At 38.6% G+C, this 13,770-nt stretch overlaps 1 protein-coding gene across 2 annotated transcripts; it reads left to right on the plus strand.

The window, feature by feature from the left end:
* Nucleotides 1–1,074: 1,074 nt before the first annotated feature.
* Nucleotides 1,075–13,770, plus strand: LOC141758256 (LIM and SH3 domain protein 1-like). Of its 2 annotated transcripts, XM_074619476.1 has the most exons (8): nucleotides 1,075–1,288; nucleotides 4,290–4,384; nucleotides 4,566–4,650; nucleotides 7,159–7,266; nucleotides 8,224–8,331; nucleotides 11,726–11,795; nucleotides 11,908–11,996; nucleotides 13,111–13,493. In XM_074619476.1, the coding sequence occupies exons 1-8, from the start codon at nucleotides 1,220–1,222 to the stop codon at nucleotides 13,282–13,284; spliced, it is 798 nt and encodes a 265-aa protein (XP_074475577.1). In that variant the 5' UTR covers nucleotides 1,075–1,219; the 3' UTR covers nucleotides 13,285–13,493. The 2 variants fall into 2 exon arrangements, with proteins under 2 accessions (XP_074475577.1, XP_074475578.1); XM_074619477.1 differs by lacking the exon at nucleotides 7,159–7,266 and having other exon boundaries at nucleotides 13,111–13,770.

Genomic DNA, 13,770 nt, shown 5'->3' on the forward strand with positions numbered 1-13,770 from the left:
GGTTGCTCAAAGTGACGGCAACTGTTGAAAACAGGAACACAACATAGGTGTCCTCATAAAAGCCTTAAAATTTTACTTTAATCAATTTTAAATACATACTTATCTGTGTTTATTATTTACATCAACCATTTACGTAAATTATTATGGAGAACCACGGACAATTGTTTGCTGAAAGTCACCAGTTAACATGGTCACTCATTAAACCGAAACACCGGTGACGTCACACAAGCAAAGAAGCCGCTAAACTAACTTATTTACAGCTTTTCCACCAGAGTTTGGTGTTTAAAGTGTATGTTACCTTGATTCTGAGTGGTGTTATGTTGTGTTTTTTAATATATCACCGCACTCATCGCGTAGTTTAACATGGTAAACTCTACTGGTTAAACCGTTAGCAGTGAAAACGAGATAACAGTTGTAACGTCTGCCATTTTCCGGTAGATGGCGCCAGAATTCTTCTTCTTCTTCTTCTTCTTCTTCTTCTGTTGAGTGTCATGGCGGTTGGCATTTCCGCCACCTACAGTTTCTCAGTGACATTACGGTAAGAGCGTGTAGGAACTGACTTCAAAATAAAAGCACGGTTCTGATGAACGTGATAGGCCTTCAAAATAAAAGCACCATTCTGATGAACGTGATGGGCCATTCAGATTCATGCAAGAGGTCACAGTCAGTCTGTCGATAATAAATGAATGAATGAATGAATGAATAATTAAGCTTAATTATTAGCTTAAGAGTATTTATCTAATATATAGTTCTGCTCCTTTTAAGGTTATTCCCCTTGATTCAGCTGCATCCAGGTGCTCCGCAGAAACCTCGTTATTCACAGCTTCCAAGTGGTGTAAAAATAACGATGATGTCTTTGTTGTGATTTTACACGCTTTATGTTAAGTTGTGAAAAATATCAGAGAGCTTTTTATACGATTGTGATTCTGGGTTAATTTTGAGGGTTTCAAGTAGTCTGGTAACTTATTACCCACACACTACTAAGTGAAACATTCCTATATCCGATGGTCTGTGAAGGCACCTTCACTTGACTCCTCCTCGCCTTGCTTTGAGGTTGTGTCTGTATATTAATTGAGATGCCTCCAGGAGAGGAAGAGGAGGACTGTTCGTGTCTCAGCTGCTCATCACAGCCTGTACTTTACTTCTGAACAATTTTTATTTAAAAAAAAAATATATATATATTTTGTATTTGTTTGGTGTGAGGAATCCCTGCAACATCATGAATCCGCCCTGTGGAAGATGCAATAAACAAGTTTACCCCACAGAAAAAATAAATTGCCTTGATAAGGTAAGGTGATTAAAAGTCTAACTCCGTTCACTAACCAAAATATCACTTTGATATTGCAAATTGCACTAACATCCATTGAGATTTAGACTATAAAATTCCTGTCTAATAATAAGCTGTGTAAAAGAATGGTCCATTTCAAAATTATGTATATTATATTATATTATAATTATTCATGCATTAATTACTAAAACTAAACTGAAACTACAGTATATTTCCTGGTAAAAACAAATAGTAAAAGTAAAATAAAAATGTGTAATGTTCACTAACCAAATATCACTTTGATATTACAAATTTCACTAACATCCATAGAGATTTAGACTATAATATTCCTGTTTATAATAAGTTTCCTATGGTGGAAGAATTACTCAGATCTTGTGTAAAAGAATGGTCCATTTCAGAATAATGTATATTATATTAGATTATAATTATTCATGCATTAATGTGTTCATCACTTTAATGTTGAGGCTGGAAAAGGTGCATGGGGCAAATTTAACTACTTAATACACTGATTGGTTGCTTGTGAAAGGATCGATTTTTCATTGTAGGGCTGCAACTAATGATTATTTTCATTGTCGATTAATCTGTCGATTATTTTCTCAATTAATCGATTAGTTGTTTGGTTTTTAAAATTGCAGAAAATGTCATCCCAAAGCCCAAGATGACGTCCTCAAATGTCTTGTTTTGTCCACAACTCAAATATATTCAGTTTACTGTCATAGAGGAGTAACGAAACCAAAACATATTCACACTTACATTTTAAATTTTGACTTTTTGTTTCTTAAAAATATACTCAAACCGAGAAATCCATCATCAAAATAGTTGCCAATTAATGTAATAGTTGACTAATCGATTAATTGTTGCAGCTCTATTTTCAGTTTTATCTTAATTTATAATACTATATCCCTATATTTAGTTGTTGATTATATTTTTTTGTTATTAATTTGAACATGCCAAATTGACAAGCAACTTTAAAGTTATCAAATAAATGTTGTGGAGTAAAAAAGTACAATATTTGTCTCTGAACTGTATTGAAGTAGAAGTAGCATAAATGGAATGGAAATGGAAATACTCAAGTAAAGTACCTCAAAATGATACTTAAATACAGTACTTGAGTACATGGATTTAGTTACTTTCAACCACTGCCTATAGGCCACTTTATATTCTTCTTCTTCATGACTATCATTGTAGCTTTTTTATTTAGAGTGAGCAGTAGACCTGCAGGAAAAAAACAAATCTGTAATTCAGCAAACAAAATTAAAAGTCGTCAGAAGTACTAACATGGTCAGAAGTTTTTCTCTCCTATGTGATGTTTACTTTGGTGTCACAAGCTGTTTTGTAAGACTAGTTGTTATTGTTATAACAGCAAAAAAGAACCAAAACATTTTGCACTTTTGCACACTTTATACCATATTCCTTTTGTTGATGCTATAAATTATCTTGCTGATTACTTGGCTGACTACACACGCACAATAACATACAGTACATACACACTTATACTGTTTATACACAAAAAAACAGACACACACAAACACACACTGAGGGAGTGATGAGGAGGAAAACCACATCCGGTAGATAAACATTAGACAGAAACCTCTAAATGGAGAAAGAGGACAGAGCACTTAGACAGTGTGTGTGTGTGTGTGTGTGTGTGTGTGTGTGAGTGTGTGTGTGTGTGTGTGTCCATCATTGTGGGTATCAGCTTATTAAGATGTGACTACAACCAGATAAAGACAAAACTGTGATTACTGCAATCTGAAGTCTAATGTAATGAATTTAAAGGTTCTCTATACCAGGCAGCTATTCTCACCCACTGGTGGCTAGAAGGTAACACGCAACTTGCAAAACTCTCGTGAGATGAGTAAGGTTAGGTATTGACCTTGAATGGTTAAGGTTAGGATAGGTTGTCAGACAGCGAGAGAGAGACGGGAGTGAGTAACGTTATCGACTCCGGCCCAAGCTGTTCTGGGCTACTGTAGAAACATGGCGGTGCAACATGGCGGAGAGGACCCGCTCCCTATGTAGATACAAGCGGCTCATTCTAAACTAACAAAAACACAACGACTCTCATTTTCAGGTAATTATACACTAAAGAAAACATACTTATTAATATTATATTCCATTTCTGCCAATAGATCCCTCTAAATGTTACACACTGGTCCTTTAAGGACCAAATCAAAGCAAAATAATCAGATTAACACGAGTTCTCACACCTCATGGAAAGTGTTTGTTTTTTTAATGCACCTTTCATGTTTGGAATTTGCATTAATGCATTCTGTGAATTTCTCATTGCAAAGACATAATGACAGATGAAAAAGATGAGGCCGTTGGGAATATCCACATTTTCCTCAGACCTATTATAGAATTACGAAGAAAAACAATATACGGCTAAAATTACAATATATTAACTTATTGTGCACCAAAAAAATAACTTCCGCCATTTCTGTCAACATGAAAAAACACGTCACAGGTTGTGACCTCGGAAATTTCAGAAACTTTCCACTTCCGAGGTCGTGAATACGACATGAGGGGGCGTTCATATGGGCCCAACTCGTAAACACGGTCAACATGGTAAACACGACCCCATTTGAAGGCACCATTTCACTATAATTCCATCCATAAGTAACACAATGACAGAATGTATGACTCTTTTGGTCATGGGTTTCATACACTTTCTGTAATAAAACATCTAAAAGCAAAAATCCAATTTGTGTTAGTTTAGGGGTCCTTGATGTGAAAAGGTTTGGCTATCAACGATACCTTAATCTGGTATTTGTCATTACACAGGTTATAGTATGCATCTAAACAAACAGTAATCACTCTCATGTGGTCATTTTGCACTGTAACCACCTCTTACTGGCGCTCGTTCAGTGCAGAGAAACTGTCACTGCAAGTCCTTCTTTTGGTTTAGTTGATACCAAATGCATAAAATCTAAACAATCAGCAAGACTGAATAAGAATTCTGAATAGCTGACACTTATCTCTGACTCTCTGCTCTCTTTAGTATTGGCACAAAGGTTGTTTCAGCTGCGAGGTATGCAAGATGGCCCTGAGCATGACGACCTACAAAGGCTTCGAGAAGAAACCTTACTGCAGTATGTGAGTGTTTACACCACACGACAGTTCAGTACAATACGTAGTATTATAGATCTACATCACATCTTTTATATGTTTCTTTGTCAGTGAAACTGCAGAAGCAGCAAAAATTGTCAATTTTGGGAGCTTTATTATTTCCGAAGAGACGTTCTAACGTTTCTGTTATTCTCCTCTCTTCTTTCAGGCATTACCCCAAAACCTCCTTCACCATAGTGGCCGACACCCCCGAGAATCTGCGTCTCAAACAACAGAGCATGCTCAACAGCCAGGTGAGACACCCACAGATCAGTCCTCTGTCTCTCAGAGACACTCATCCTAATCTCATTGTCGTCGTCATGAACTCCGTGTATCTTCCCCTCTCTGTCTGTCTCACGGCACGAGACGAGGACGCACCTCTCAGGACAATTGGATTCCTTTAACTGACCGAACACTAAAACGAGAGCACGCAAGCTTGACTTTGATGCAAAGATCTGAGATTTAACTCAAACAACGTGGCCAAAAATCTTTATAAAGTGTAAATGTGTAAATCTCTTCTTCCGTTCGGTCTCCCGTGTGGCCCCGGCTCGGCTCAGCTCAGCCTTCGCTGTTCTTAATCTCTAATCTAATCACACTGTTCAGGCCAGCAAATTAACCTGAACGAAGGGTTAAGTCCTCTAAGTCACGCAAAATTAAAGAGATTCCTCCAGTGTGAATCTTACTTTAGGGAAAGCTTTTCTTCCCCTGTGAACGTTTTCCTAGAACTCAAATCATCAGTACATACATTACATACTGTAAATGCTGCATTTTTTTGTTTTGCTAAACTTTAAATCATCTGCCACCAAACGATTTGTAAAACTGAATGTTTAATTTGCAGAAAATAAGCAAATCTGATTATTTTATTGGTACAGCACTTTATAGGCTACCTGTTGAAATGTCCATAGTAGAAGTCCCATATGTGCTGCACGGCACGCTGTTGGGACCCCTATATTTTGATTTGGAGAGAGCTAAACTAGCTGTTTCTGCCTTCCTCCAGTCACATGTTTAAACTAGGCTAATTGACTCTCAACCAGCGTTATTATAGTAAACTAAAACAGCAGTGAAATTTTGTTATAGTAAACTGAAACTAAATTAAAAAACTATATTCTTTAAGTAAAACTAAAACTAAACTGAAACTATATTTCCTGGTAAAAACAACTAGTAAAAATAAAATAAAAATTAACGTAAGTTAATTTTAGTTTTAGTTTTTTTTAGCTAATATATCACTATTGAAATAAGGAGACAGCATGAATTTCGGTCAGCTCTCTTGACATCGAACCACAGAAATTGAACGGACTTGACCTTCCAGAAGATGACGCGATGACGCAATCGCTTCACTAGAGTAACAAATTAAATATTATGGCCATTCCTACACCGTTCTCTAACCATGTATTTTGTATGAATATAGCTAATTCTGAAACATTATACCTAACAGAAAACAAACCAAAACCACTGTAAAACTAAAACTAAATATATAAAAACTCAAATTAAACCTTTGTAAGAAACTGAAACTAAACTAAAACTAGCAAAAAACATTCTGAAATATAACTAAAACTAAACTAAAATTAAATTGTAAAGTCAAAAATAAAATAAAATAAAAACTAATTCAAATTCAAAACTATTAAACCCTTCTTTCAACGGACCGCTACGACCTGCAAGGCGAGGGTTGATCCACTAGCGTGCAGCTGGTACCAGCTTGTTATGTCTTGTTTGGTTTCTCACTTCCTCTTTGAATCCTTCGCCATCATCCTGTTTTTGAATGTTTGTGTTAGGGCGGCTCCCTCTAATCTTAGTTGACTAAGATTTCTTTGGTCGATTAGTCGTTTTATATGCTTTTTTTAAGCTGAATGACTTATTTCTAAAAAACTTATGAGCACATCTCTGGTGAACGCAAGGTTTAAAGTGGTGCTTTTATGTGATTCTTTGTGGAGAAACTCAGTTTTACAGATCTGTCGATTAAATCAACTAATCGATTAGTCATCAAAAGCGTATCAGTGTTAGTCGACTAAGGATTTCTTTGGTCGAGGACAGCCCTAGTTTGCGTGTCAGCGTGCATTAGAAAACAAACCACAACATATTAACTGTTTGGTGGGAACCACAGACCCGTCTTCACAGGAGAAACTACAGCGACACCAAGCTCTTTACTAACGTGAGTTAAAAACATTCAAGGACCTGAGAGATTTTCATGAAACTCAGGATGTAAAAAGTAACTTTAAATGTCTGAAACGAGCAGCTGATGTAACCACACAGACTCAGTGAGAGTGGCTCCATTTTTGGTTAAAAAACCCTTTTAAACTATCGTGTAACATAACTATGTTATTATGCTACACATCGTGATCCAATTTACACCAAAAGCTGTTTCCTCCTCCTCTCTCTCTCTCTCTCTCTCTGTCCTCTCCTCTCGTCTCATCCAACCCAGTTCTTTGTTTATAACCATAAAAGTCTCGGCAGTCAAGCTCGCTTACTGAGGAGGCATATTCCTCATAGCAAGAACATGACTCACTTGTGTGTGTGTGTGTTAGTGTGTGAAGATGTCAGATTTACTTTCAAGTAAACATTTAGGCTTTATTTAAAGTTGCAAATGTTTCCCCCCCGGGCCTAAAGAAAACGTTTAGAGCACAGCATGTTTATTTGTCAATCACATTTAGTAGAATTTCTAATCTAGTTTTTGTCATTTTGAAGAGCCCTCTTTGGGCTGAGAAGTTCACCTCAGGGAGGATGATTTCAAAGACTGAGTTTCTTGATGAATTACAAATATACAGGCGCTCTATAAGGAGGACTTTGAGAAGAACAAAGGGAAAGGTTTCAGCGTGGTTGCCGACACTCCCGAGATGCAGAGAGTGAAGAAGACACAAGACCAGATCAGTCACGTATGTCCGGTTCACCTCAAAAACCGCAGAGCATCGAATAATCTCATAATACTAAACCTTATACGTCTCTATAGTCATAACAGTTCGTCGTAGTTTTAGATGTGACGTCTTTCCAACCTCTAACTGTGTATGTTTGTCTGCATGTCTGCATGCACGTTTATAAAAAAAATCTCTCCCTTTTACATGTAAACTTGTTAAATCAAGTGTTTTTTTATCAAATGCTGCATTCAGGTTATGTTGAATTTATCGTTGCTGACTGACTCGAGACAAACAAAGATGACAGCAGCCTTTAAGTGCAACCTGCAAAATACAACCCACAAATAAGAAAAGGACAGTTTGTGCTCAAAATGATGTTTATTTCTCAGATTTTATATAAAACTTTTTGTTTATTCTTGTGATATACTGTATAGTTTTACCTCTTAATGCCTCTAAAAATGATTAGAATTAACTCTGTAATTGAACTGCACACACAGACATGTACCCTGTAACGACGAGTAGGTTGTAGTAGTATTACTTCAAATTGTATGGAAACCACACTATTGGGAGTTACATACAGGTCATGAATATTTGTGTCTGTTACTTTGTATTTTGTAACAACAAGATGTCATTCAACTGATACCAATACGCCATGAATGCAGCTTATAACTCCATGTGAAGGATAAAAAAGTGCATGAATTAAAAATATAACAAATCTAATGAAACTATTTCACACTAACTGTGTCGTCTAACATCATTAGCACATTTAATGCACTTTAGCACTTTAACAATCTTTGCTTTCTTGCTGAGAGTTAGATGAGAAGATTGATATCACTCTCATGTCTAAGAGAAGTATTAATCTTCTCATCTAACTCTCAGCAAGAAAGAGAATCAGTGTATTTCCCAAAACATCGAACTATTCCTTTAAAATATGATTGCTGTTTTTTTTATATATATATTTGAATGAACTGTAAATTTCAGGCTCTTTACAAGGAGGACTTTGAGAAGAACAAGGGGAAAGGTTTCAGCGTGGTGGTCGACACTCCGGAGATGCAGAGACTGAAGAAGACGCAAGACCAGATCAGTAACGTAAGAAACACCCGGAATCAGAAAACAACATATTTTCTCACCTCTGGTGGTATCTTGTCATGCAGATGGTTTATGTTTTATGTGCCTAGGTTTTGAGATATCCTCTGAGATTTTTGCCAGAAACAGTGTCTCTATTAATTTTTATTATTTTTAGGCAACCAAAATTTTATAATTAACTTTCATGAACTGAAAACACACTGTGAAAGGGTTAAAGATGTAAGACCAAAACACGGACAACACCCAGACCGGACAACACCGTGGTAGCGACCTGTTAATCACAAGGTAGCCACGCCCTAAAGCATATCCTGCTTTATGGTCTATTTGACTCTAAATGGGACCATCATTTACTAAATGAACATCATGCTGTATTGAAGAAGACTTGAAACTAGCGATTGAGACCATAAACTCATGTTTACAATGTTTACTGAGGTAATAAATCAAGTGAGAAGTAGACTCATTTTCTCATAGACTTCTATGCAATCAGACTTCTTTTTGCACCCAGAGGAGTCGCCCCCTGCTGGCTGTTAGAAAGAATGCAAGTTTAAGGCACTTCCTCATTGGCTTCACTTTTCAGACCCGGAGGTTGTCGTCTGGTCCGAGTAGAAGCCGTGGTCGTGGTTGCTAGGAACAGCCATTATTGAAATATTGAAGAAATAAGTCAATTTAAGAGGCTTGTTGACCTTTTCGTGGCAATCTTTCTCTGTGGACTGCTGTTTTGACGCCTCAAGTTTAGCATTTTTGCCATCGTCATCTTGTTTTTTTTGGAACCAGAAGTGCTGCAGCTATGAATATAAATGAAAAGATAGTTTCAGAGGTCTGAAACTATCTTCAGAGGTCTGAAACCACATCAGTTAATCCACAAACATTTAAAACTAGTTATTCATTTTCCACTCAAAGACGTCATCATCATATCAGAGCTCAGACAACAAACTAATCCTTAAATTAACATCACAAAAAAACAAGCAGGACACAACAGGAAAACGTCCCGGTCCAATAACAGGACGGTGGATTTGAGAGCTGGTACTTAACACAAAGCTGAGGCACGAGCAGAGAAGAACAAACTATAGCAGAGATCCTGCAGAGACACATTTCAGACATTTCTCCCCGTCCACTGAGGAGCAGCTGCCCTATATGGTCAAAGTCTCTCAGCTGTGGACACAAAGTGAACGTCCACTCTCTGCTGCACACACACACATGCATGCACGCACGTATGCACATACACACTGAAAAACACTCACACACACACACAGACCACACTGAAACATACTCTCTCTCTCTCTCTCTCTCTCTCTCTCTTTGTCTCATGGGAGCTCTGGTTGCAGAAAGGAATGACGGGTGATAAGCTGCATGTGAAAACGGCGAAATCTACTAACTTCTTTTTCCACTGTCAACTTCCTTCCTTCTCTCCTTCCTTCCTTCCTTCCTTCGTTCCATCTTTCTTTCCTTCCTTCTGTACCTCTCATTTCTTTCTTTCTTTCTTTCCTAGTTTTTCTTGTATTGGTGGTTTAAGTGAAATGTTTAATTAAAGCACATCAAAAGTCAAAGTCTTCATTCCTTCCTCGTTCCATATTTCTTTCCTTCCTTCTGTTCCTCTCCTTTCTTTCTTTGTTCCTTCCCTCTTTCCTTCCTTCGTTCCGTTCCTCTCTTTTTTCTTTCTTTCTTTGTTCCTTCCCTCTTTCTTTCTTTCCTTCCTTCTGTCCTTCCTCACCCTTCCTTCCTTCCGTTCCTCTCTTTTTTCTTTCTTTCTCTGTTCCTTCCCTCTTTCCTTCCTTCCTTCTGTCCTTCCTCACCCTTCCTTCCTTCCGTTCCTCTCTTTTTTTCTGTCTTTCTTTGTTCCTTCCCTCTTTCTTTCCTTCCTTCCTTCTGTCCTTCCTCACCCTTCCTTCCTTCCGTTCCTCTCTTTTTTCTTTCTTTCTTTGTTCCTTCCCTCTTTCCTTCCTTCCTTCTGTCCTTCCTCACCCTTCCTTCCTTCCGTTCCTCTCTTTTTTCTTTCTTTCTCTGTTCCTTCCCTCTTTCCTTCCTTCCTTCTGTCCTTCCTCACCCTTCCTTCCTTCCGTTCCTCTCTTTTTTTCTGTCTTTCTTTGTTCCTTCCCTCTTTCCTTCCTTCCTTCTGTCCTTCCTCACCCTTCCTTCCTTCCGTTCCTCTCTTTTTTCTTTCTTTCTCTGTTCCTTCCCTCTTTCCTTCCTTCCTTCTGTCCTTCCTCACGCTTCCTTCCTTCCGTTCCTCTCTTTTTTTATGTCTTTCTTTGTTCCTTCCCTCTTTCCTTCCTTCCTTCTGTCCTTCCTCACCCTTCCTTCCTTCCGTTCCTCTCTTTTTTCTTTCTTTCTCTGTTCCTTCCCTCTTTCCTTCCTTCCTTCTGTCCTTCCTCACCCTTCCTTCCTTCCGTTCCTCTCTTTTTTTCTGTCTTTCTTTGTTCCTTCCCTCTTTCCTTCCTTCCTTCTGTCCTTCCTCACCCTTCCTTCCTTCCGTTCCTCTCTTTTTTCTTTCTTTCTCTGTTCCTTCCCTCTTTCCTTCCTTCCTTCTGTCCTTCCTCACCCTTCCTTCCTTCCGTTCCTCTCTTTTTTCTTTCTTTCTTTGTTCCTTCCCTCTTTCCCTTCCTTCCTTCCCTTCCTTTCTTTCTTCTGTCCTTCCTCACCCTTCCTTCCTTCCTTCCCTCTTTCCTTCCTTCCGTTCCTCTCTGTTTCCTTTCTTTCTTTCTTTCCTAGTTTTTCTTGTACTGCTGGTTTAAGTGAGATGTTTAATTTAAGGACATCAAAAGTCAAAGTCTTCCTTCTTTCCCCCCTATCTTTCTTTCTTTTACTCGTTCTTTCCCTCTTTCCTCCCTCCTTCCATATTTCTTTCTTTCTTTCTTTCGTTCTTTATTTCATTCTTTCTTTCTCTCTGTCCTTCCGTCCTTTTTCTCTTCCTTTCTTTCATCCTTCCGTCCTTTAATGTTTTTGTTTTGCCTCCCTTCTTGTTCCTGTCACATCCTCTCTCTGTTTTCTCCTCCTGAGGTCTGTTGAGGACACGGAGGGTTTACACAGTTTACTCTTCAGCCTCTAAAAGCTGGAACTGCGTTAGATTAATTTTACAGAGGTCGTGTCATCGTCTCTCTCTCTCTCTCTCTCTCTCTCTCTCTCTCTCTCTCTCTCTCTCTCTCTCTCTCTCTCTCTCTCTCTCTCTCTCTCTGTGTCCCCTGGGGGACTCACTGGATGTTGCAACAAGCATCTCAACTCTTTCTCAGTTTCTTCTCTATAAAACTGTTTCCTTTGCAGCAGAGATAACCCCTCCTCATCATCTCTCAGCACCTCCTTAAATGGTGAGCTCCTTGAGGGTCAACAGTCAGCCTTGATGTGGTTTTAACATGTGTGTGTGTGTGTGTGTGTGTGTGTGTGTCGCTGCCTGTGTGTGCAGATAAAGTACCATGAAGACTTTGAGAAGAGCAGGGTTCGAAGTGATGCACCTCCTCCTGAGAACAGACAAGGTAAGAAACATCCTTACACCTTTTGAGACACACTCCTCTAAAGAACAGATTTAACTGTGTATATTTGCATGTGTGTGTGTGTGTGTGTGTGTGTGTGTGTGTGTGTGTGTAGACTATGAGGAACAACCATCCAACCCTGAGAGATTCAGTCAGCCGGTCGGACAAACACGCCCTGCTGCAGTAGCACCACCTGGTGGAGGGGTAAGGCTGATGCATGAACATGCACGATGTGGCCAAAAGTATGTGGACACATGACCATTATATGTATTATATTATATGTGATGTTGGGTGATCAGGTCACAATAACAGTCTTTATGAGGCTATTATTGTGCGTTATCAGTCGCTATAAGCACCATAGATGTGGGTCAGTAGAGCTCTGCTACACCCATTATTAGGTTTTATCATCTATTTACATGGTTGATCACCAAAAGAAGGTATAAAAGAAGACGGCAGCGACCTCTAGTGACTTATTAAAGGAGCAGAAGTGGAAGTCAAGCACTGTATCGACAGCCTGAAACTCCAGATGGAGGGTGGAGGTTTGTGTTCAAAACGTAACGTTTCATTCAGTTTTACAACGTTTAAAAAGGTGCTGCTTTAAAGTTTTGCTTTCACACAACGTAGTAGGTGTAGTAGACCCCTAATGACCCACATGTATGGTGCTTATAGCGACCGATAACGTCTATTTAATGGCCTGATAACAGTCGAATCAGGTGCACAGTCGATGTTTCAGTTCATTCCAAATGTGTTGGCTGGGGTTGAACACCAAAGTGGAAAAACTATTATTTTAATGGGTCTGGCTTTATGCACAGAGGTCATTGTTATGTTGAAACGGGAAAGGGTCAAACACAAAGTGTTGCCACAAAGTTGGAAGCTCAGTATTGTCTAATATATCAGTGCATGCTTTAGCATTAGGATGTCATGTAATCGTAACTAAGGTTGCCTAAATCGAGCTATAAAAACAACTACAAAAGTGCAAAAGTATAAGACTTGGATGTCCACATACTTTTGGCCATATGCTGTAGCATGAATTTGTGTGTGGTGCTAGGCTATTCATAGACTTTTATTGTAATATGAATGTTCATTTTTGTTTATCAGACTTTTATTAATTGACATTTATTTATTTAGTTTGTGATGTTTGATAACAGTTTTAGTTTTAGTTCATACAGAAGTCAAACTGTGTGTGGTCTGAGTGTCTGTTTGTACAGTATATGATGCATGGGTGCGTTTTTATGCCTCACTCAGTAGGGGAATTGAATGCTGAATACTCTTTATGCAATGATTGCTTCTGTTTATTCATTTCCTCTCAATTCCACAGAAACGTTACCAGGCCGTGTACAGTTACACAGCAGCAGAAGCAGATGAGGTTTCTCTGCAGGAAGGCGACCTGCTGTCAGACGTGGAGCAGATAGACGAAGGGTGGATGTTTGGGTGCAACCAGCGTACGGGGCAGCGGGGCTTGCTGCCTGCCAACTATGTCCGACCTGTGTGAGACAAGACGGACACGAGGAGGTCACCACCAACAAGCAGGCTTTTTATCAAAATCACCTTTTGCAAATGAAAACAAATCTCCAACTGGTTCTGCTTTGCCTTTTTTTTTGTCAGTAATATGATTTCAAATATGAGTACAAAAGAGGTGGTGGTTTGTTTAAACATGACATTAGTCAGAGTGAAATTTCACTTTAGGGAAGAAGAATGAAACTAAAAATAGAGTCTGTAACAGAAACTCAGAAAAGAGGAAGGACAGCAGAGGGATTAAATTCACAAAACGGAAGAAATCATGTTAAATAAACCTTCAGTTTACTACAATACTTCACACATGTATACTTTCGTTTTTATCCTTCTCAGGTAACATTTACCTTTTCATGTACTTCAGCAGTAAAGTGCAGCCCAGACAGAAACTTATGCATTCAAGTGCTGCAGATGAGCAACCAAAGAAAATCATTTAGGCTGATTTGATTAAAAGTGGAATATTTAA

The sequence above is a fragment of the Sebastes fasciatus genome, chromosome 20, assembly GCF_043250625.1.
Source record: "Sebastes fasciatus isolate fSebFas1 chromosome 20, fSebFas1.pri, whole genome shotgun sequence".
In the NCBI taxonomy this organism is placed as follows: domain Eukaryota; kingdom Metazoa; phylum Chordata; class Actinopteri; order Perciformes; family Sebastidae; genus Sebastes; species Sebastes fasciatus.

Excerpts from the sequence above, each read along its gene's own strand:
- LOC141758256 (XM_074619476.1), top strand. The coding sequence starts at position 1,220 with ATGAATCCGCCCTGTGGAAGATGCAATAAACAAGTTTACCCCACAGAA. Across the intron at positions 1,289-4,289 it reads AAATAAATTGCCTTGATAAG|TATTGGCACAAAGGTTGTTT; the intron begins GTAAGGTGATTA and ends TGCTCTCTTTAG. Across the intron at positions 4,651-7,158 it reads AGAGCATGCTCAACAGCCAG|GCGCTCTATAAGGAGGACTT; the intron begins GTGAGACACCCA and ends ACAAATATACAG.